General features: G+C 39.4%; 1 protein-coding gene across 2 annotated transcripts; it reads right to left on the reverse strand.

The window, feature by feature from the left end:
- Nucleotides 1-7,355: 7,355 nt before the first annotated feature.
- Nucleotides 7,356-19,658, reverse strand: KBTBD8 (kelch repeat and BTB domain containing 8). Of its 2 annotated transcripts, XM_004018341.5 has the most exons (4): nucleotides 19,563-19,658; nucleotides 18,704-18,914; nucleotides 13,379-14,493; nucleotides 7,356-10,653 (listed from the first exon to the last, which is right to left on the reverse strand). In XM_004018341.5, the coding sequence occupies exons 1-4, from the start codon at nucleotides 19,576-19,578 to the stop codon at nucleotides 10,190-10,192; spliced, it is 1,806 nt and encodes a 601-aa protein (XP_004018390.1). In that variant the 5' UTR covers nucleotides 19,579-19,658; the 3' UTR covers nucleotides 7,356-10,189. The 2 variants fall into 2 exon arrangements, with proteins under 2 accessions (XP_004018390.1, XP_042091917.1); XM_042235983.1 differs by lacking the exon at nucleotides 18,704-18,914.
- Between the last annotated feature and the right edge of the window lie 5,828 nt (nucleotides 19,659-25,486).

Here is a 25,486-nt window from a genome sequence, read left to right on the forward strand (position 1 = left end):
GGCCAAAGCTGGAACTATTTGAGCCACAAAATAAAGTAGCAGTAGATTATATCCCAAAGTATAAGTAAATATAATAGCCCAATGTATAAAACGAATCCATACTAATATAAATAAATAATTGAATAAATAAATAAATTAGGGAAGAGTGATAAATCTATACAGTAGAATTCCAAATAACTTACTTAGATAATCTGCCTTCAATGAGGCCATAACTCTACTCCTTGAGTGGGAAGTGCACACAGTGGCTTCCTTTCAGAGGGAAGAGGGGGACATAACTTTACAGGCAAGTAACCTAACAAACACTATCTCTGCCAGGTGATGAAGGCTAACATCAGTGGTGACAAGTCATACTGAGACTAAGCACCCTTGATATGATAACGTGATTAGTACTTTTACCTCTATGGTCTTCCTTCCTCAACCACATAACCTCAGTCTAATCATGAGAAAAACGTCAGACGAATCCCAGTTGAGGGCTATTGTATAAGATGCCTGACTAGTGTCTCTGAAAACTATCAAACTCATCCAAAACAAGGAATTTCTGAGACACTGTCACAGCCAAAAGGAGCCTGAGGAGACATGACAACTAAATGTTATATATCCTTAATGGGATCCTGGAGCATAAACAGGACATTATGTAAGAACTAAGAATTTCTTAGTAAAGTATAGAATTTAGTTAATTACATTACTTTACCAACAAAGGTCCATCTAGTCAAGGCTATGGTTTTTCCAGTAGTCACGTATGGATGTGAGTTGGACTATAAAGAAAGCTGAACGCAGAAGAATTGATGCTTTTAAACTGTGGTGCCGGAGAAGACTCTTGAGAGTCCCTTGGACTGCAAGGAGATCCAACCAGTCCATCCTAAGGGAGATCTGTCCTGGGTGTTCATTGGAGGGACTGATGTTGAAGCTGAAACTCCAATACTTTGGCCACCTGATGCAGAGAGCTGACTCATTTGAAAAGACCCTGATGCTGGCAAAGATTGAGGACAGGAGGAGAAGGGGATGACAGAGGATGAAACGGTTGAATGGCATCACCGACACAATGGACATGAGTTTGGGTGAACTCTGGGAGTTGGTGATGGACAGGGAGGCCTGGCGTGCTGCGATTCATGGGGTCTCAAAGAGTCAGACATGACTGAGTGACTGAACTGAACTGAATGAATCTATATTTGCTTATTAATACATTACTAATAAGGGAAACTGGGTGTGGGGTATATGAGAACTCTGTTCTACTCAGTTTTTCTGGAAATTTAAATTATTTTGAAGGAAAAAGTTTATTTAAAAACATATATGCTATATATATATATAGGATCTAGAAAGTTGGTACTGATGAACCTATGTACAGGGCAGCAAAGGAAACGCAGACATAAAGAACAGACTTATGGTCACAGTGGGGGAGGGAAAGGGTGGGATGACTTCAGAGAGCAGTACTGAAACATATACATTACAATATGTAAAATGGATAGCCAGTGAGGATTTGCCGTATGATGCAGGGAATCCAGTAGTCATGTACGGATGTAAGAGTTGGACCATAAAGAAGGCTGAGTGCTGAAGAATTGATGCTTTCCAACTGTGTTGTTGGAGAAGACTCTTGAGAGTTCCTTAGACTGCAAGGAAATCAAACCAGTCAATCCTAAAGAAAATCAGTTCTGGATATTCATTGGTAGGACTGATGCTTAAGCTGAAACTGCAACTTTGGCCATCTGATGTGAAGAGCCAACTCATTGGAAAAGACCCTGATGCCGGGGAAGATTGAAGGCAAAATGTGAAGAGGGTGGCAGAGGATAAGATGGTTAGATAGCATCACTGACTCAGTGGACACAAATGTGAGCAAACTCTAGGAGATAGTCAAGGACAGGGAAACCTGGCATGCTGCAGTTTATGGGGTTGCAAAGAGTCAGACACAACTTATGTGGAACAGCAGGGAAACCAAAACTGATGCTCTGTGACAACCTAGTGGGGTGGGATGCAAAGGAAGGTAGGAGAATGATTTGAGAAGGAGGGTTTGAGAAGTATGTCTATGGCTGATTCATGTTGATGGGTGGCAGAAACCATTACAATATTGTAAAGCAATTATTCTCCAATTAAAAATAATTTTAAAAAATTATATGTGAGACACTTCCAGGTATGGGCAAATATTGGATGACAATACGCCTGGGCTGTGCCCTTGTAGAACTGTTTAGTGGGGAGACAGCAAAAAGCAGTAGGGGAATAGACCACTTTGGGTGGTAAGATCTAACATGACAGGGACATTTCGTTCAGTTAGGATTGTTTTCTTTAAACAAAAGTTTAAATACTTCAACAGCATTTGGCTAGTGAGATCTTGTTGAGACTTGAAATATAAGAAGGAAATGGTCATGCAGAGAGCAAAAGTGAAAGACAGAAGTTTCCAGGTGCAGGAGACAGCATGAACAAAGCTAATAATATAGGTGCCCTGAGGGATTGAAAAAATGGCCGGTGTCTTAGGTTGAGTTACTGCAGAAGCCAGTCATGAGCCAGGATTTGAGTGCAAGAACAAGGATCTGAATGCAGGTAGTTAATTATGGGGAGAGAAGGTAGTCCCAAGAAGGATTGGTAGGATAGGAAGAAAATGAATGGGAGAAGACATGGTTATCAAGCAGGTGTTAGGGGCAACTAGGGCTCATTCTCATTGGGGAACTCGAGGAGACAGTGGAGAACATGCCTCACTTATCCCACCTATGGAAAGAAACTGGGATCTTTATCTACCAGCTCCCATCAGAAACTGGTTGTAAGCTGCTCCTCAAGGGTAACTACCTGTAACTTGAATACCTGTATGACAACTGAAAGTCATAAAGGTCAGTAGGTATGGAAACAGTGAGTGCCAAGTGTGTATGGGAGAAACACGCACAAGGTCTTTAGGTATAGCTCTGCACCTAAAGACCAGATAGCCAGGGGAAAAGTGGCACTGGCTAAGGTTGGAGGAGTAAGCAGGAGGCCATTTCTGTAGCACCTGATGGTAGGCAATTGCAACATTGCACGCTTGGCAATAACAAAACACCATTTGTGTGAGATCACTCTGGCTGTTGTACTGGGAATGGAAACAGGATGTGGCGTAAGTTGAAATAGGCAGAACTGTTATGGTGCTGCTATAGGGGTCCAGGCAGTAGAAGGCTAGCTTCAGCAGAGGTGAGAGTAGTGGAAATGGAGAGGGGTGGACAAGTATAAATTGCATTTTGCAGATGGAGCTTTTCAGAGGATAACAGAAAAGGAGGATTTAAAGATGCTAAGCTTGAGATGTGTCCACCAATCGAACAGGAGCTATCTAGTAGGCAGTTGGATGGGAACCTGGAGAGAGGAGTTGAGATTTGGTTTGAAAATATAAATTTGAAAGTCATCAGTATGCATATAACATTCAAATGCCAAAGAAATAGGTGAGGTCAGATAAGAAGAGAAGAGAGAAGAGGACTCAGGGAGAGAAGGAGCCAGTAAAGGGGGGCTAGTAAGGAGAAGTGAGTAACGAGAATTTTCAGGGCATGGTGTCCCAGGAGGGCTTCAGAAGATGGGAGTCAGCTGTGCCAAACACATCTGTGAAGTCAAGTGAGTTAAGGACAGAAATGTGCAAAATGAATTTACAGCTTAATGTTGTTGGAGACCTTGATGACAGGAGTTTTGGTTATGAGGAGAATGTAGTGACTGCAATGGGTTGAACAGTGAATGAAAGCTAGGAAACAGAAAAGTTGTAGAAACAACCCCATTACAAAACTGTGGCTTTCATGGAAGCCAAGAGTAGGGGCACTAAGTGGAGGGAGCTGCTGAACTAAAGGACAATTTGTTGTTGCTTGTTTTTGTTTTGCTAAGTGGTAGAGAAAAGTACATTTTTTGTTCTCGTCGAATGATCTGAGAGGGATTTTTGGATGACTTAGGAGAGGGGATGGTGAAAGAACTAGAGCACAAAGCAACCATGGGTAGAAAAAGCCTTCACATATTTTAAAACGGCGAGCAGAGAAGATTTAGTCAGATGGTGGAAGGAAATGGGAGCACCTGTATAATGGCTGCCACCTCGTTACATCAGGAAGAAAAGTAGAGAACTAATAACCAAGAGGGATAAAAGATATATATATATACAGAAGTTTGAGAAAAAGTAAAAACTGCTCCATTATGCTGAGAACCCATGGGAGGTCCATCATGTCAAAGAGAGTCCATATGAACATATGGAATTTCTCCAGCAATGTTCCTCCACTCAGGGCCCAAGCACAGAGGAGGCTCATAGCTGGGATCTTCAGAGTTGGGGTTTTACAGGCAAGTATGGCAACAGTAACAAGAAGGAACTGAGGAAATGTAAATGGCATTATTTTGAATAGATGATGGAATTTAAGATGGGTAAGTTCAGAAAAAGTCCCAGTAGGGGCTGATGGATAGTAGAAAAAGTCCTGGGGTCAGTGGATTGGCATCTCAATGAAATCCAAAAAACCTAATTGCAGGATTCTTGAGCAAGTGGATTTAAATAATAGAGGTGGTAGCTAGTAGGAAGCTTATTACATACTTTCTATCATTTGAGTGATTTAAAATGCATGACTTAAAAGTAGAGTATTGTGTCTGTGGTTACTTAAGTCATACTGAATTATGTCCCTCTCAGTAGGCATAAAATACTTTATACTTCCATAAATTAAAATTTTGCTTGTGGCTTAGCAATTTAAATCTCCAAATATATACTTTACGATGGAATGTCTTCACTTTTTCCTGTATCTGGGGTGGCAGCCCTATTGATTCCCCTGTTCAAATGTGTAGAATAGCTTCCTTATGAACCTACACAAGTAAACTAGGCTAAAGCAGGTTACCTACTTATGTCTGACTCTTTGAGACCCCCATGGGCTGCAGCACACCAGGCCTCCCTCTCCCTCGCCATCTCCCAAAGTTTGCCCAAGTTCGTGTCCATTGCATCAATGATGTCATCCAGCCATCTCATCCTCTGACGTCCCGTTCTGCCTTCAATCTTTCCCAGCATTAGGGTCTTTTCCAATGAGTCAGCTGTTTATATCAGGTGACCAAAGTGTTGGAGTTTGAGCTTCAGCATCAGTCCTTCCATTGAGTATTCAGGGTTGATTTCCTTTAGGATTGACTGGTTTGATCTCCTTGCTGTCCAAGGGACTCTCTAGAGTCTTCTCTAACACCACAGTTTGAAAGCATCAATTGAGGGATACATTAGCTGAGGGAAAATACTTTTTTCCTTACTCCATTTTATAAAATTCCAAATTTCACTTCAAAAAACTAGTTGTCATTTACAGCATTCTTTTGGAGCCCCTGGTGGCTCAGACAGTAAAAGAGTCTGCCTGCAGTGCGGGAGACCTGGGTTCAATCCCTGTGTCGGGAAGATCCTCTGGAGGAGGAAATGGCAACTGACTCCAATATTCCTGCCTGGAGAATCCCATGTCCATGGGATCGCAAAGAGTCGGACAGGACTGAGCGACTTCGCTTTCACTTTCTTTCACTTTTTGAATAGATTCCAGACCACTTATTTTTAATTTTTGTATTTGCAAATAATTTGTCAATTAAAAAAGTCATACAGCCAAGGTTTTTAAACTGGCAAGTTATTTTAACTTCGCAGAGAACCAAAGTAACAGCACTCTAATTTAAATCAGTACTTCTCAAGCCTTTTCTATTTTTCAACTTGTTTGAGGGATAGAACTCAGCACAGTTGTATATAAGCATGATGATGTAATTATGGGAGTGCAGGTGGGGTGACAGAGGTGTTTTCCTACCTCATCCATTCCCTTGTTGAGAGCTAATCACAGTCATAATATACAGTTGTTGTTGTTCAGTTCCTAAGTTTTGTCCAACTCTTTGCAATCCCATGACATAGATATTTTAAATAATGGTGTTGGAAAAAAGGTGGGACTCAGAAAAGGCAACCAATAAACACAAAATGTAGAGCATCTGCTTTTCTATCAGTTTTGTTTAGAAGGAAATAGCAACCCACTCCAGTATACTTGCCTGGAAAATCCCGTGGATGGAGGAGCCTGGCGGGCTGCAATCCATGGGGTCACAAAGAGTCGGACATGACTGAACAACTAACACACAATGGAGAACCTAGGGCTTCCCTGATACCTCAATTGGTAAAGAATCTGCCTGCAATGCAGGAGACCCTGTTTCGATTCCTGGGTTGGGAAGATCCCCTGGAGAAGGGAAAGGCTATCCACTCTAGTATTCTGGCCTGGAGAATTCCATGGACTGTACAGTCCATGGGGTAGCAAAGAGTCAGACACGACTGAGTGACTTTCGCTTTTCAATGGAGCACCTATCAGAAATAGATTGAGTCAAAGTGGAGTGCTTGGCTCTGATCCCAGGTGAGCTTCTCACTAGTTACAGGACCTTCAGCAATTCACTTGGGCTTTGTGTTTCTGATTTGATAAAACAGAGGTGATAGCACTGGTTCTGCCACTTCTCAGGGTTTTCTAAGACTGAAATGAAAATTTGTTTTTTACAACTTTGAATGCCTTGTAGTTTCCAGGCGCTGGTCTGAGGTGAACAAGGAATAAAATAAATCCCTTGCCTTCATGGAACTTACATTTGAATGGGGGGAGATGTATAAAAAATAAATTGGGAAAAGACTAGTGGTATGGGTGGGGGTGAGTTTGGAAGGCATTGTTTTACACAAGGTGGTCAGGGAAGGCCTGTCTAGAGTTTTAATACTGAAATAAGTGAGTTGTCAGGGCTTCCTCAGCAGAAGACACAGCAAGGAAAAAGGCCTTGATGTTGGAGGGGCTTGGAACAGCAGTCAGCATGGCTGGAATGGAGTGAGCAGGTGGAACAGCAATGCAGTCCCAAGAGTAGGGTTGGGAAGGATCATGGGAGGAAGGGGTGTGGCTCTCACATGACGGGAGATGGGGAGCCACTGGGATCTGAGCAGAAGAAAGTAATCTGACTTACATTTCAACAGGATCACTCTGGCTACTGTGTGGACAGAACAGATTACAAGGAGTCAAAGGTGATGGAGAGGAGATCAGTTCAGTGGAACAGCACTAAGGCAGACAAGGTCAGCTAGTTTAGGGTGATAGTGGTGCAAGAGATATGTGGTGAGAGTTGAGGTATATTTTGAAGGAAGAGGCAACAGGATTTCCTGATAGGTTGACATGAATTGTGAGAGAGAGGAGTGGGACGCCAAGAGTTGAGGGCAGAACCGCTCAACAAAGGGGCTACTGATGAGTGTGCTTGCTTCAGAATTTCAAGAACATCATTCAAGCATTATGAATTACCTTGTTCATTTTGTACCAGAGACCAGGCATTTGGTAAATGAAAATCTCCTCCGATTCCCGATAAAAGGTATTACATGATTTTCACCAAGTTTTAATTCTTCCAAACTCGCTAGGTCAGAGGTCAATTTATGACAATGGAACTTTTCAGTCAGAAAAAGTTTTATTACAAGAAACAATGCCATCAGATAAAAATGCAAAAAATTGTGCAATTATGGCAAAATGTTTAAAAATATCTACACATTTGCCCCCAAAGGACTACAGTACTTAACTACATACCTGAGCACAGAACATCGAATGCCATTTTAAACTGTTTCACATAGAAAATCTGATTCCTTGCAAGATCACATCCACTTTCTCTCATGCACCAGTGAAATCAGCTTGATGCTTAGGCATCAACTTTGTAGGATAACAGAAAACAAAGATGGAAAATAAAGAATACAATTTCTACTTTCCTATAACATAGTTATACCACATCCAGTTTTCAATGTATAAAAAATACATAGGAAAGTGCTACATACTTTCTTCAAATGCAAAAACAAAGCTCAAGTGGGACTGGCATCTATCACCTTCTATTTTAATTCTATAGTACCCATTATGCCTTTTACTTATATTCTCATCATACTAAGCAAATGTACCTTAAATATCTAAACACAGACCCACACATATTACTAATCCTAGTTTTCTAGAACCTCTTCTGAAATCATCTGAAAAGTGGCAAAATATCCCAGCTATATAATTTAAACAAATAGTTTTTCATACAAAATTCAATATATATTCTATTGATACTTCCATAGCAAATTCCAAACCTTGGCTTTGACACACTATCCTTAGAGCACACCCTCAACATAAACTGTTATAGGATCAATTGTTAGAGGATCAACTGTTGTGCAGATCAATAGAATAAATCGACTGCAGAATTAACCACAGTACATTGTACTCCTATACATCACACGGCACATGTAAATTGTTAATGTTCTAATGTCATGTTTTCAAGTAACACAGTGTTCTAAATAAATACAGGAGATTGTCAAAAAGCGGCAGGAAGTCTCAGGAAGCAACAAAGCTTTCAAAAATAAATTATGGGAACATCTCTTGTAATGTTTAGTTTGGTTTTTCCTCCCCTTGGCAATGCATCACAATGTAGATGCTTCAAAATGCTCACAGAAAAAGCCCCAAAACAGCACAAAGAGAAAGAAAAACTGAGAAGAAAAAAAATAGCTGATTAGTTGACAGTCAATAAGGAGACTATAGACACACTACCAAGGCCAGCAAGAAGAGAGCACGTACCCAGCTTCCCAAGACTGGATTTTAAAATGTCAATTCTCTAAACGCTGTCCACTTTCAATTCGACTTCAGGAAACGTTCCCTACTTGTAGAGGGCTATGACAAGCAGTTTGGAAAGTTTCCGAAAAACGAGGTATGTGATGCAAAGAGGCAATGTTTTTGATTTGTTTCACAGTATCACATTACAATTTGTGCAAGAGTTTTTAATACAAACCGTGCCAGTTTGTTTCTTTAAGGGAATCAAAATGTTCCAGTTAAGGACAGACTCTGGCTATACTTATATCCTTTATTACTTATTCCAGGAAGAGTAAAAATAAGTTACTGATCTAAATATCTGCCTTAGGTATAACACGAGTTGGTTTGTCCTCTCTGTAAGTATTTCCGTTAGAAATTAATCAGTTAAATATGAAAAATGATTTAATACCTATAATGCTATGATTCTATTCACTCACACTTTTCCTTCTCAGTCACCTGCAGTTAGAACAAAGGTTTTCAATGCAAAACTATTCATAACTGTTAAGTGCAAAAACTTTTTTTTAAATGAGGTTTTAATTGTCATAGGTAATGCAAAAGACATTAAATGAGACTATTGCAGGAATTTTATGTTTCTGGAAAACAGAATTTTAAAAGTAGGAGTTAAAACTTCACATTCTGCTCTGTGCAGAAGACAAGTAAGTTACCTTTCATTGTACCGATAATGAATGGACAGGTAAGGATGGAAAGGAGGTTAGGCGACAAATGGCCCATGTTAGTGCAAAATGAGGACAATAGTCTTCTCACTATTCTCAGATTGAATCCAGTTAGACCAGTAACTAGCCATAGCTTGCCATCCTGTAATCAGAGAATCTTGTGAAATCACAAGAGTTCAGCAAGTCAAGTACAATGGCCATGAAACTAACATACCAATTTGAAAGGTAAGCATAGGCTCAGACATTTGAAATATACCTAACTATACACATGAGTTAACTTATACTAGCACCAGCCACCTGTGAATTTGAGCCCTTCTCGGGATTAAAAAAAAAAAATGAGACAGTGTTAGCACTTGAAAAAATTGTCAACACAAAACTACTTTAAAACTTTAGCTTAATTTAAAGAAACATGGGAAATATAAAACAATCCAACTAAAAGCTCTTTCTGAGACTGATTTGTTTTTCCTTCAAACTACTCTAATAACACATTTAAATCCAGTACACGTGAAAACAGTACACAAAATATACACATATTCAGAATGAGGATCTAAGTTAGTGCGTCTCTGTAGCAGAGAGGTCACAGCTAAAGTCCTAGTGATATTGCCTCAAATTTTTACCCGTATTTAAAATAAAAAGTCACATCAAACTATTTTGGATGTCTCTAATCCATAGTACCCTAACTGCTCTTCTAAGAGTGCATAGTTGTCAATTCGTCTGGTATCTCAGTGACTATTCATCACGAAATTCTAGAATGATGTGATTATTTTTATACCAGAAAAAAAAAATGCTGATAATTGCACTTTGTTACCTTTTGCTTACTGAAATGAAAACATCACATGGATGAAAAGAAATCCCTCCCTACACTCATCTTAAACAGCACCCATCTCCACGTGTAAACTCTCTTCAGCTTTCTTAAATACTGACAGCACTTCTTCTTATCACTGAAAGACTAAGTTTCCTCCAGCACAAGATGCCGGTGAGCTCACTAAGGCCTGCCATTCATTAAAGTACTTTCTGAAGACACTGAGGATACAGTTTAGCAACAGCACATTCAAAATGCCGGCCAAGGTCCCAGAGGCGATCTGGGGTCTCATACACTTTCATCCATTGGTCAGTGATATCATCATACTGGTAAAGGGAATTTTTTCTGCTGGTTCTGAAGACATGTTCTTCAACGGTCACTTGAGTAGCTCGAACAAATAAATGGAGCTTATTCTGGAAAAGTACCAGTTTAAGGTATGGGTTTATGGACTCATCACATGGAAAGTCCTTCTTACGAGTCCACTTATTGAGCTCAATATCATAGGCTTCTACAGTAAACATCCGCTGATGATTTCCACAGGTTCCAGCTATGTAGTAGATAGAGTTCTTGTATACAGCTGCTAAGCCCTGGATTCTAGGCACAGTCATGGGGGTTAAGAAACCCCAGTAGTCTTTCTGAGGCTCATAGAAGAGGAAAAACTCTCCTAAAAAAGAGAAAGGGGAAAAAAAAAAGAGAGAGAAAAGAAAACAAGAATGTGAAGATTTAAATATAAGATAGCTTAAAACATCTACATCCCATGGCACAACGTAACATAATATTAGAATCAACCTGATTTGGGGCATTCAAACTGGTAAGTGTGAGAAGTTACTTTGGCTTGATGGCAGTACAAAGGTTAAGAGCTTGGTTTCATTTACTCCATCCAAATATTTGGGTGTTTCAGAAAATTGATTTTAAGCCAGCTCTTATAAAAAGTATTATTACTAATGGTTAGCCAGTAAGATCAAAATATGAATATAGGTTCAATCATGAATAAGCCACTATAAATTTATGTGCTAGTTATTTAACTATAAGGTAGTACATAGAATTGTTCAGATTTCTATGGGCCACTAATGTGTTTACTTTAGAGTTGCTATAAGGCAAAGACAAATATCAAGAGGAGAAAATATGGCCTTAAGCTGATAGAAAACACATACATCATTTAGGGAATTGACTATGAGGCCGTTTCCATTCTGTTTTGACCATGAAAAGGTGTGCTGAGTCACACTGCCGATGTAAAAATGTCGAAAAGAATTAAGCTAGTAAAGATTTACAAGAGCTTGGCTAATTATAACATTAAAATCTTTGATTTGAAAGAATCAAATAAAATCTTTGATATGAAAATCTGAACCCTTTATGATCAGATTAAATGGTACTCCAGTAGCCACTGACAGTAGGGCATGATCTTCTGACTAGTCATGTCAAGTTTATTTATACAAAGAGGCTTTGTTTAGATCAGAAGTACCTACTTCTAAATTGAGCTTCCCCTTGAAAACTGTTTTGAACTAGGTTAACTCCTATCGATAAATATAACTGCCTACCTAATAAAAGTAATGCTGAAAAAATCCAGGTTTTCATAAAACAGTTTGTTAAACTCTCAGCTTTTGCCTGCATATTCCCTATGCTTTTTGACTAAAATGTAACAGGATTCGTAATAAAGAAAACAGGAATGAACACATTTTTACCCTGTAGTACTTAGCTACAAATTTCTTATAAGAAGGAAAGATAATACATTTTAAAAGTTGATTTTTAAACCTAAAGATGACTTTAATAAACTAAAACCAGTAATGGGCAATTAAAACCCTCAGTGCCTCAGATTTGTCTTATATAAAATACAGTCTGATTAAATAATGTTCATTCCAACCCTGAAAATCTGTTAATTCACTGTTACTTTGCTTTAGTATTTAAATTAATATACAACCTTTATATTCCATTTGGGAGTCTTCTAATTAATTCTATCTCTACTAAAAAATAACTGCTTAGCCAGAGAGAGCTTCATCATATTGAATGATATAACCTATCCAACCATATAAGTCAAAGTGTTACTCCCTGAGTGTGTCCACCTCTTTGCCCCATGGACTATAGCCCACCAGGCTCCTCAGGTCATGGAATTCTCCAGGCAAGAATACTGGAGTGGGTAGCCATTCCCTTCTCCGGGGGATCTTCCCAACCCAGGGATCGAACCTGGCTCTCCAGGACTGCAGGCAGATTCTTTACCACCGGAGCCCCCTAGGAAGCCCTATCTAACCATTCTTTATAGATTTTTACATCCATTCAGATACTCCATTTTTTGGCAAGACCAACAAACCTACATCATCCCAGGCTTCCATTCAACTAAAATGAGGCACGAGAAAGTATTCCTTACTCTCTCTGGAGAATTAACTTTACACTGAAGTTTAAACAAATGGGTTTAGGCATTTCTAAGAAATTATAAGTCAAATAAAGGATTACAGCAAAGAACATTAAAAAAAAAAAACTTACAGTGGGGAAAAAAACTAAAAAATCATATGTATCTACACAGAACTTGCACCCCTTTCCTTATTTTTTTAATAGCAGTGAAGGAAAGCATTTATCTATAAGCAGTTAAGAAATGCAAAAGAAGAAGGATGTTGGTATTGTCAATACTGTATTCGGTATTCAAGCAACTAAAATAAGAAACCAAACACAAGGAAAATATTAGCACAAATCAGAACCTTGGATCAAGTATCTTATTTACTGCTACTCAGTTCCTTTTTCTGGTATCTTTACCAAGGTACCAGTTTTCAATTGTTTACACAAAAATTTTTAAGCTAAGTATATTACCATCCCTCTCATCTTATAATGTTAAAAAGATGACATCTCAAAATTTTTCAGTGAAAAAAAATTAAAAACACTGTATTATGGATGACAACATTAACTGCAGTGAAATTAAAATCCTGAACAGTGTGATTTCAAACTCTTTGTAAGTGAGTTTCATAACCTTTGCCATCATAAGACTTCATACAAAATTCTTTGGCAACTGAATAGTACAACTGCATTTGAGGCTTTGTTCTTTTTTTCTCTTTTAAACTAATCCAGTAAGTTCCATAAGAAGAATACTTGCTACCGTCCCTTGATTATATATCATTCAACTGCAAAAAGTTATATATCAAACTTGATTCCTTGTTTAAAGCCTTAAAAATGGAACAGAAATAGTTTTTCTCAAATGCTGAACTATTATTTATGGGGAAAAAAGTTTTCAAAAATACTATGTCACATGATGTCAAAAGACAGTAAGAACATAAAAAAACTTACATGATCATTTTAGGGACTTGAAAGTACCTGCCTTTTTTGATTGAAAATTTTATTTTCTTCACTAGTCCCTTAAAGAACAGACTACTCCAATAAATAACTTTAACCACTCGGGCACCTACCCTGTAAAACATAGATCTTCTCTTTGTATTCCACGGCATTATGAAACTCCATTGCAACAGGCATGGCGCAAACAGTAGTCCAGCGGTTCTCTCTGCTGTCATAGCACTCCACAGATTTTAGTGAGTTTCTCCCATCACCTTCGTAGACACGCCCTCCGATTGCATACATCTTACCACAGCAGTACACCAGTTTGCAGCCTATTCTGGCTCGAAGCAAGGACGGTTTGGAAAGCCACCTATTGGTGGAATGGTCATACATCCAGAAATCATTTTCGGCCTTATGGTCAATGGATACCTCACTGCTGCTTGGCCTGTACCCTCCTGCAATGTAAATATCATTATCTGGTGATACAAGGATTCCAACTTCTCTCAGATCATTTGGTGGTTTGCATAGTTTGAACACTCTTCCTGTGAATATATCTAGACAAGGCACTGTTTGCTTCTTTCCTGAGTGTTTGTGGGCTGCGTCGAAACATATGATCATTTCCGATGCAGTCATTCCAAGTCTCTGTGTACAGCCATTGGGACTGGCTGGTCCCTTTTCCACACAGCTTTTGGCGATAGCCTGTGCAAACTGAGATGGAATTTTCTCTATAAAGGTGTCTTCCATCAGAGGAAAACGTATGCATTTGGCAAAAATTTCTGGAAGGTGCACTTCTCTTTCATTTTGTTCATGTTCAAACCACCTTACAATACTCTCATAAACATGCTCTTCCCGGTCTACATTTAAATCATCACTGTCTAGGATACTTATCAGTTGGTCCTTTGTCAGCTGAAGAAACTCCTGTTCTTTGGTGACACACAAGAACTTTTTACGAATGTATTCTTTAGATCGATCTCCAAGTTCCTGATGACCGTAATGATCAGCAAAGATGAAGACCCCGATAGAATTTTGTGGGTCCAAATGACTGATCATGTACTTGGCACACTGGTCTTGGATGGAGGGAATCTGGAAGATGCTAGCTGCAGTGAACAAGGCTTGAACATTGGCCTCTGTCAGAACAACTCTGGAGGTATAGGCATAGTTCAACACTAAATCCATCGACTCGGCTTCAACACCAACAATTCGAACTTCTTTTTGAGTGCTTTCTGTAAGGCCGCTAGTGAACATGGATCTAGGAAGGAAAGAGTGGTGAATTTATCTGCATTACAAATAAAAATTACTGTCGCAAGTTTGTAAAGAGTTATCACAAGGATCACTTTTTGAAACTGAAAAACATTTCCTAATGTGTTTCCTGATATCCTGAATATCAGGAAAGGGATAAAAGTTGATCATCTAGCAGAAGATTTAATCTGGCTAATCTCAAAGAAACCCTATTCTCAGGGCCAGTCAGTCCACTTTGTGCCAACTCTGAGAAAAGCAGAGTATACCTAACTAAATCAAATCAAAAAGTGGCAAGGCATATTCCAGGACACCTTATTTTCCTTGGAGCCCTATCCAGGCTTCTGATCAAGTTGCTTTAGGGGACTTAAGATCTTCAATCACCAGGTAAGTCAGAAAGTTTACAAATACCTATGGTGTATCAGTGTGACACATTAGCATATAGAAACTGTCTAATAAAACTTCTCATGACCCAGTGGAAATTTACAAGACAACCTGTGCCCAAAATGTATCTTTAAAAATTTTAGCTTAGAAAAATAAGATGTTCTTCAGAAGTTCTTATTTTCTTCCTACTCCTTTTTAAAATATTTATCCTTTGAATGCTTCCTTAATCATTATAAACAATATAAAGCACATCAATTCATCAGTTATCCTTGGATATTTTGAAAACTTTTGCTTGAGAAAATCAAGAAATATACTTGATTTTCTCAAAGTTACCATAGTTTTATCTATTTATAAATAAAAATGTTAGCCTCATTGATGCTCAGTTGTGCCTGACTCTTTGTGGCCCCAGGGACTGTAGCCCTCCAGGCTCCTTTGTCCTGGGATTTCCCAGGCAGGAATACTGGAGTAGGTTGCCATTTCCTTCTCTGGGAGATCTTCCCAACCCAGGGATTGAAGCCCTGTCTCCTGCATCACAGAGGGATTGTTTAACACTGAGCCACCTAGGAGCCCATAAATAAAGATCTGGGTAGGGTTAATATTAATAAAATGACTACTTCTAAAGAGAACTTAAGAATTAATCGATTTGTTGCAATCTGATTTTGTTGGTTTTCAAAAAATTCCAGGTTCTTGTCTTTGAGACCAACCTTTTCTTTTTTAATGTGCTTTTATGGCACTTTCAGGGCTTCCCTGGTAGTTCAGATGGTAAAGAATCCACTTGCAATGCAGGAGACCCCAGTTTGATTCCTGGGTGGGGAAGATGCCCTGGAGAAGAGATAGGTTACCCACTCCCGTATTCTTGGGCTTCCCAGCTGGTAAAGAATCCACCTGCAATGCGGGAGAACCTGGGTTTGATCCCTGGGTTGGGAAGATCCCCTGGAGGAGGGCATGGCAACCCACTCTTGTATTCTTGCTGTAGAATCCCCATGGACAGAGTCAGAATGAGCGACTAAGCACAGCACAGCACGGTACTTCCTTGGCCAAACCATTAAGACGTCAAAAGCCTAGCTTTTTATTTAAAGTGCTAGTCATTTATAAACATCATTTGCCTTTCTTCTCCCTCCTTTGATGTTTCTTTCTAAGAAGTTCTTAAAATTTATAGAACTTTTATAAGTTTAACTTCTTAAACTTATAAAAAGGTCAAAAGCTCTTTTAAAATCCTCTGGAGAAAAGGATGTTATGCCCTAGAATGCTTAATAGATGTCTGTTGAAGATATTGACCTAACACTGGTGATAAACTTGATTATTCAGATCCAGACCTCTCCTATATTAAGTGTGATGTTATGAAAAAAGAGTGGGAAGATTTTCAGATCACTTTTAACACCTTTATCAAAAACATGAAATTAATTTAAAAATGCAATATGTAATATTGGAGTTATACAGGAGTACCTGGACCCAGCTTATTACCTGGGTTAACTATCCTTTGAGTCTTAATTTTACTTCTATTATGCAAAATTTAAGTTTAATATCCTGCACACTTTTTTTTTTTTCCTTGAATGACTGAAAACTAAATGTTCCAATGTATGAGCTGGTTTTTCAATTCAGGTACTGAAAAACTCAGTTATATAGGTCCCAATTAAAAAGAAAAAGAAAGCCCTTCATTATGCAAAGATTAAATCCCAGAGGAGAACATTACCACGTTACCCTTTATCAAGGGAGCTGCTCTACTGACTTGAATAAGCTGGCCTCACACACAGCAGTATAACATGCAAGTTCCCCTCTGTTCTATCATTTCCTTTATGTAAACTCTAATTAAAGTGGGAGTACTTCCTCACACAAAATCCTGAGCAATATGTTTCTAATAATCATACACATTTTATTTCTGACAAGTCTCTGGGATCAGGAAACAGCCATGGCAGATTGCAAGCTATTCTATTTTTTCCATCAGTGATGCAAGATTTGCAAATATTAAGTATGACTTTTTACATCTCACATAAGGTGCAACACTGGTGCCCAAGAAACTTCTGTACAAAAAGCTCTATCAAGTGAGAAGAACCTAATCCTTGAGTCTTCTAGCCAAATACTTTCATTTGACTTCGCCTATCTTATGCTTAGAAAGCCTTCCAAGCATTTCCTTAACTTCTTGGAAAGCAAGAAAATCTATTGTAGCATACTTCTTTCCAAGAGATTTGTCAGGTCCTCAAAACTAATTGTAAGCAAATATGATATTTAAATGATATAAGCCAGAAAATAAAATTACACTGAGATATAAATATTTTCACTTTAAAGTTTTGATTTTTTAATTTTTACTATTTAAATCTAATATACAATTAACACTTCTGTAAATTAAAATTTAAAGAGGACCCACTCTTGTTCCTTAAAAGTTATACAGTGACTAAGAAGCCTGGCTCTGGACTCAAATCCAGCCTCTGCCACTTACTAGTTAGATGATTTAGGCAGTTCACTTAACCTCTTTGAGCCTCAGTTTTTTTTCACTGTAAAAGGGGAATGACAAGAGTGTAGAGATAGGATTATAAAGATTATATAAAGTGACATAGGTAAAATGAGCTTTGCCTAGAGCTTGATAAGCATAACTGTAGCATATATAAACACATAAATGACCTAACCATATCTAATGGATAGCCTAGATAACTGAATCTCACCAGCAATTTTCATTAGAGGCCAAACTTCATACCTTTTGTGTATACCAGTTTCTTCTTTTTTCTTTCCAGGTCACACCCTTGTTATGGTTAATACTTAATAGTCCAATGGCCTATCCAATGCAAATCTAAATGGTTACATCACAAACATCAAACTGAAGTGACTATATTTAACCCAGTATTCTGAGAAAGAGGAACCAGAAACTACTGTCTGGAACATTACACTGCCATATGCCCTATAAAGGTAAGCACCTTCAAAAGGAAAAAATATATTTACTGTGTGGTTGAGAAAATTATGCACCATTTTTGAAAACAAAAAGGCTTAAAGTGAGCACTTCAAACAAAAAAACAGTTAAACCTGAACAGGAAATTGCCTTTATCACTGATCTTTTCTTAGAGTATGACATTATTTTTTAGACCTAATTCTTAAAATTTTACTTTTCAAAGTTTTATAATATATAAAGATGAATATAAAGGAAAATGAAAACTGACCTCTAAAATACTTCTGGAAATCTTAAAAATAGTCATTAGTGTGGGGCCTAACACACACACAAACTGTATTTCATTGATTTTTATTTCACTGCTGTTATCATGGGATTAAAACAGTCCATTAAGTGGGCAATTTGTTTTTAAAAGAAAAGGCTATTAATTTTTAAATTCTAAAAGAGTTAACATGCAGTAAAGAAATCCTGGATAAATTTCTGGAACAAATTCCAGATCAGCACTGTCCAATAAAACTTTCAGTGATGAAAAGGTTCTGTTTCAGAGCTATACAGTGGGGCAACCACTAGCTACATGTGGCTACTGAGCACTTTAAATGTGGTTAGTGTACCTGAGGAACTGGTTTTTTTTTTCATTTTGTTTAATTTTAGATAAGGGAAGTTTAGCCACATGTGGCTAGTGGCTGCCATATTGAGCAGTGCAATTTTAGATTTTTCTGAAACACACAAACAAAACCATATTTACTGACTTAAAACCAGTCATCTGAATTCTAGAAGAATCTGTCAGTTTTTTTTTTTTTAAAGGGGGGCTTAATAAAATAGGGCCTGTTATTTATTCTCAGGAAACAAATACGTTAGTTTCATTCATTGTTGCATCTCAATATAAAAATGAAGTGGGCAGTACTGAAGGAGAAAGGGGACTCGGTGCAGACATCAATAGAGGTTTCCACCAACATCATACCTGAAATAAGGGCTGATTGCAGCAAGAACGTTTCTATGACAGGAAAATGTTTTCCCGTGATCCACTTCCACTACAATGTCTGTCAGCTGTCCTTCATCGTACATTGTTTTGAGTTGCTTAAGAATACTGCAAGCATGGAAGGGGTCCATGGCATCGCTGGCTGTGTCTGAAGATGGTATTCCATTCGGTGTTGGGGAAGACTTACTTAAATCTAGGAGGAGAAAAATCGTACAACCACAAGAAGTTCGGGGCCAGTTTCGGCGTCGCGGGTTTTATTTTTTGTTTTTGTGTTTGTTTGGTTTTGTTGTTGTCTGTGGGATGGGGCTGGGGGTTGTTTGTTTGCTTGGCTTGCTTTCTCCCCGCTACAAAAATACACATATGTATATAGACTCCCTCAATGAGAACGCGAGATAGGATATGGGAAAGAGCGAGGTGAGATGCAAGTTCAAACACCAGCCTGCTTCTCCCGGAGCCCGGCGAGCCCGAAGCCCCGTGCTCGCCGACAGACCGCGCAGGCAGAACAGGCGAGGTGTCTGCGGCGATTCCGCCGACAGCCAGAACGTCCCAGCTGAAAGCGGCGGGCAGGAGCCTCACAAGGGAAGCTCGATGGATGGCGGCCGCCACTGCCTCCTCAACCGCCTTGCGAACAGGTCGGAGCGGCGGCGGGTACCCGGCCTCCCCATCCCTGTCCGGCCGGACCGCCCACCTCCCTCCACGCCATTCATCCTCCCTCTCCCCATCTCTGTCCACCTCTCCATCCTTCTCTCCCAGTCCTCATCGCCGCCGCCTAAGCTCGCAGCCCGAACTTGGCCCCCGGCCCACCTCCCCTGCACACCTCCCTAGCCACCACACGACCCACCTGCCGACGCGGCCATTTCTAGACGCGGCCCGGGCTCCAGCTATTTAAAGAGGAAATGTCATTTCGCTTCTCTCTCTCCCGGGTTCCGGCTCTTCTAAGCCGTCCCTAGCCAATGGGGTGACCTATGCATCCGGCTCCGCCCCTAGGCTCCGAAATCAGGGGGTCTATTGGTCACGAGGAGCGCACCGGCACGCCGGGAAATGTAGTTTTATTGCCCCCGCTCCCGCGTGGTCCGTGTAGGGCGGAGGCCCAAGCTCGGAGTTTCTATTGGCTGTTTTGGGTGGAGGTGGAGAGCAGGGAGCCCGCCAGCCTGTGTCTGTGGGGCGCGCAGCGCCTGCCGGAAGAGGTAGTCTTCTGGCTGAGGAGAACTGTCATTCTGAGAGGCTGGGGTAGGGAAAGCTCTTGAAGTGCAAATTTCCCCATTTTAGGCCTCTCTCCAGGCCCCCGGTTCTTTTTTTTTTTTTTTTCTTCCCCTCCTCGTTCTTCGTTTCCTAAACCTCCTGCCAATGACTAGCTTCCGGTATGAAAGCGGGGGTCCACGTGAGGGCTGTGAAACCAGAAAAATTTGGAAATGGACAAGAGAGCTGTTGTCCAAAAATGGGAAGGAAACCTGACACCTCACCCCTAAGAAAAATATCAGGAGGCCAGAAAGCAAGCCATCTTTGATGAGTCACCTGTGACACCCAATTGAAACAGCATCGACTTGGCTGAGTGCTGCGGTTGCCACAGATTAATTGGTATGGTTACAACCGCTGCTCAGGATCTTTAACTCCCACTCAATGCGTTGGTTTTCTTGAGCACCCGGGGAACACCTGTTCCACTTTTAAGAGTGCGTGAACATTACAGAGGGATTCAAGACGCTTTCCTTTTTGCTCCTGGTAAATTGAGTGGTGAAGATACTAAGTAGTCTGGATTTTCCTTTGAAGAAATCTGAAAAGTGCCCTGAGCCTGAAATGAGGGACGATTATTGACTCCCTCGCTCTATCCTTAATGTGGGACCTTTAGATAAGACCATTTTATTCTTGGTCACTTAGCTCCTTCACCTGTAATGAGTGAATAATAATTCCTTTTCTAGCTGCCTCATAGGCAGCAAGCCTTTTGAAAGAAAACAAAAATGTTTTTACTGTTGACATGTTTTGATTTTCTTCTCCTGTAATTCTAGCATCTAACAGGGTGCCTGGCACATTATAGGTAGTTAATATTTGAAAAATAAATGTAAGGCACAAATGAGCTAACATTGGAAATGCTATTTCCAAATATTTGACTTGTAAGGAAGTCTTGCCAGCGAATAGGAAGGAAGTTTTGGATGATGTATAGTTAGTGCCTGACCACAGCTTTTCTAACCCTGAAAAGACCAAATAGTTGAATCTCCTGATGAAGGATCTCGGAATTTAAGTTGTAATTGTGGAACAGAGAGAATGAGGAAAAAAATTACAATTCTGTCCTACAAGGTCGGCTGAATAATTTAGAGCTCAAAGTATTATAATTCTGTGCAGGTTAACAAGAATTGGTGTTTCTCTGGGACTGGGATATGTGGACATTGATAACCCTATATACACAGTTCTGCATGAATGAAACTGATTTAACTTCTGTTATTCAGGACTTTAAATTTCCATTTTTTTTATGAGCCAAACGTTGTTGCTTTCTACCTTATGGAAATAGTGGGAATTTCACTCACAATATTAATGGCTTACCTGGTGGCTCTGACAGTAAAGAGTCTGACTACAAAGCGGGAGACCTGGGTTCGATCCCTGGGTTGGGAAGATCCCCTGGAGAAGGGAATGGCAACCCACTCCAATATTACTGCCTGGAGAATCCCATGGAAAGAGGAGCCTGGCAGGCTACAGTCCATGGGGTCACAAAGAGCTGGATACAACTGAGCAACTAACACAAAAGAAATGACATCAGTCCTTAGGGTTGCCAAATTCAGGGAATAAAAACACAGAAGGCACAGTATTGGGGAGATACAGTAAAATATCACTTGTTATCTGAATCAGATTTAATTGGGTGTTTTGTATTTTACCTTTCAACCTTTACAAGCCTGTTGAAATAGGGGTTTTATTGTTTGAGTTTGGTTTTTGGTAGCCACCTGTTTAAGGTTTCAGAAATTTGGCCAGTTTGCTTCTTCATTTAATTTTCACTTAACTAAGAAATAGATTTGGCAATATTATTTTTTCATTTTTTTAAGTTTCCTGATTCTTTGAGCCACAGGAATTTCTAAATTTGGAGGTGGGCAGAATACAAAAAGCAAAAGTCGATTTAAATATAAATAGAGAAAAAATGAAGATTTCTAATTACAAGGTTGCCATTTATATGACACTGTAAATAAACTTCATCCTCTTGGGCAAATGGCATTACCTGGTACAGTCCATCATCATTCAAAAGGCACTTTTGAAAAATACAGAATAAGTGGGAAAAATGTCAAAATCGAGTCAGTAGTCCCATAGTAGTTATTCTCAGTGATCTGTAAGAACACAAAGGAGATTTTTTGTTTCAGGATTGATATTAAGTAGCCAAAGACTAGAGCTTTATTTTCAAATAGCTCTGATTTGAAATTTAAGAAGAACTCATTGCCAATCTAGAAAGGCAGCAGCAAGGGTAAACCCGTTTTCTTCTTTATGTATTAAGTACTGACTTGTCCTCTGAAGCAATCTTCTCAAATAGTTAAAGTAAATTTTAGTGAAGATGAAAATTGAAAAAGCAAACCAGAATAGTTGAAGGACATATATTTATTTCAAATTAGACATTTAGAGCATTATTACTTTATTATTTATTACCTAGGAACTGAAGGCAAAGGAGAGTGCTCTAACCACAGTTGTTTGAGAGTTGAAAAGTCTTCACATTTACATTCTGACAGAGATGAAAGGAAAGCTGCAAATCTGGAAAATAAGAAAATTGCACAGTCGCCTTGTTGTTTTTTTTTTTTTTTCCTCTGCTTCTACTTTAAGAGAATGACTTAGCAATTATCAGGTGTGCCCAGGCTCCTGTCCTCCTGTCCATAATAATTGTTATGTGGACAGTTCAGTCCAAGAATGATAGTAACACAAGAATGATAGTAACTCTGATGAAGAAAGTGTAAAAGAGAATAGGACTTCACTTCTGCAAATCTCTTCTGCAATTTTCCAGTTTCCCTATTCAGTTTGATTCAGGCTATGAAATTGACCAGAGCAACTTAAAAGGAAAACAGAGAATTCCTGTGACTTCTACTTTTTAACAAATGGCTACAACAAAAGACATTTTCCTTGCTGAAGACTGCTGTGGCTGGATTACTGCCTCAAGTGCAGTAACAAAGTGATTATTTGAATATAATTTTTCAAATAATTATATTTTCAATTTTATTATTTGAATATAAAAGTGATTATTTGAATATAAATTTGATATAATATTACACATTGAAAGAGATTGGGGGGTAATTTCTAGAACCTTACATATTGTATATTATTTACTTTCTTTGAAATACAAAACTTTAAATAGATAGTAGCATGAGGTTTACTGATTGAACATTAGTAACCTTTATTGTATTTTAATTTTTATTCCATCTAGGGTGATGTGAGGACTCAACATGATAGTAACTAGAAGACTGCATTTTGTAAATCACTGAATTTGATCATACTGCAGATGTTAAATCATATTAATTTGTCTTTTAAGTATTTGAAATGTAGCATATATGTGAGAAAAAGGGGGGGGATTGTTTGTGACCCCATGGACTACAGCCTGCCAGGCTCTTCTTCCATGGAGTTCTCCAAGCAAGAATTCTGGAGTGAGTAGCCATTCCCTTCTCCAGGGGATCTCAATCAAGGGATCTTCCCAACCCAGGTCTCCTGCATTGCAGGCAGATTCTTTACCAGCTGAGCCACCAGGGAAGCACTAAAAGTAGCAGCTGGGATAGTCAAGTTCCTCAAGAATACTTATCATCTCCATCTTTCACCTGAACCTGCATTCTGAGCAGACACTGTATAAAGCAGTGTTCCTGATACCAGAAACAGTATGTGTCGATGATAGAGATAAAGATAGTACAGATAGAGACAGTGGGTGTGTCTCTGCAAAATTGATGTGGAAACCTGATCTCCAATGTGATAGTATTTGGAGGCAGGGCCTTTGGGAGGGGATTAGATTATGAGGGTGAAGCTCTCATGAAAGAAATTAGTGCCCTTATAAAAAAGACCCCCAAAGACATTTCACCGTGTGAGGACACAGTGAGAAGACAGACACTGTGCACCAGGAAGCAAGTCCTCACTGGAAACCAAACCCACCAGTGCCTTGAGCTTTGATTTTCCAGCCTCCAGAATTGTGAGAAATGAATTTCTGTTGTTTAGAAACCACCCAGTCTATGGTATTCTGTTATAGGAGCTTGAGTAGACTAAGGCTTAAATATGGATGGATGGATAGATAGATGTAAATGATATAATGTGATATACGTGTGCATATGTGCTCAGCTGTGTCCAACTCTTTGCGACTCCCCAGACTGTAGCCCACCAGGCTCCCCTGTTCTTGTGATTTCCCAGGCAAGAATCCTGGAGTGGGTTGCCATTTCCTTCTCTAGGGGATCATCCTGACCCAGGGATTAAACCCATGTCTCCTGCATTGTAGGTGGATTCTTTACTGTCTGAGCCACCAGGGAAGCCATATTACATATATATGAATGATTAACCATATATATAGTTACATGTATATGGTTAATCACATATAATTATATATCATATGTATTCATGATTCAGTTCAATTCAGTAGCTCAGTTGTGTCCGACTCTTTGCGACCCCACGAATCGCAGCACGCCAGTCCTCCCTGTCCATCATCAACTCTTGGAGTTCACTCAGATTCATGTCCATCAAGTCAGTGATACCATCCAGCCATCTCATCCTCTGTTGCCCCCTTCTCCTCCTGCCCCCAATCCCTCCCAGTATCAGAGTCTTTTCCAATGAGTCAACTCTTTGTATGAGGTGGCCAAAGTACTGGAGTTTCAGCTTCAGCATCATTCCTTCCAAAGAAATCCCAGGGCTGATCTCCTTCAGAATGGACTGGTTGGATCTCCCTGCAGTCCAAGGGACTCTCAAGAGTCTTCACCACCACCACAGTTCAAAACCATCAATTCTTTGGCGCTCAGCTTTCTTCACAATCCAACTCTCACATCCATACATGACTACTGGAAAAACCATATTAACCGTTGATATTTGTTAAGCTGATCATAACTTACTATTCTACTATATAACTGAGTGAAAAACTGGAAACCTTGAACAGAATTACTCTACTGGACCCTTCAGTTACAATATTTAAACTTAGAATGATTGAGAGAGCCAAAGCCACTGTCAAAATGTGATACATCAACACCCTTCCTTGTATGAAGATTATCTTATAACCCAAATGGGACTGACAGAATTAATCAATGATTACTGCTTCTTTCTAACCTCGGTCATGATAAATTTTTAAGCTCATGGTATCACTGGAAAATGTAAAGAAAAGAAACATCAGTGTCTTCAGCATGTAGCCATAGGAACAGAAATTCATGGAGAAGAGGCATAAGGTATTAGGAAAGAAGTGTATTAAACACAGCAGAGAAAACGCAAAGGGTGAAGAGCTGATGGTACTTTAATCCCTAAAAGAATCAAATATTTAGAAAGCAAATCTGCTAGCATGCCACAGTAATTTCAGAGATATTTAATTTTTATTTCTGCTTGTTCTACCACAGGATTTCTTAATCTTGGCACTATCCATATTTTCCAGCAGATAAATTTTTGGTGGTGGAGGGCAGGGGGGTTCTGTCCTGTGCATTATCAAATGCTCTCACCAGTATCCATGGTCTCTATGCACCAGATGCCAGCAGTACCTTCCATGAGGACTTGACAACCAAAAATGTCCCCAGAGGTGGTCAAATGTCCCTTGGGAAAACCATCCCCAGTTGAGAACCACTGTAGTACAATATGCTC

The sequence above is a fragment of the Ovis aries genome, chromosome 19 (assembly GCF_016772045.2).
Source record: "Ovis aries strain OAR_USU_Benz2616 breed Rambouillet chromosome 19, ARS-UI_Ramb_v3.0, whole genome shotgun sequence".
Lineage (NCBI taxonomy): Eukaryota > Metazoa > Chordata > Mammalia > Artiodactyla > Bovidae > Ovis > Ovis aries.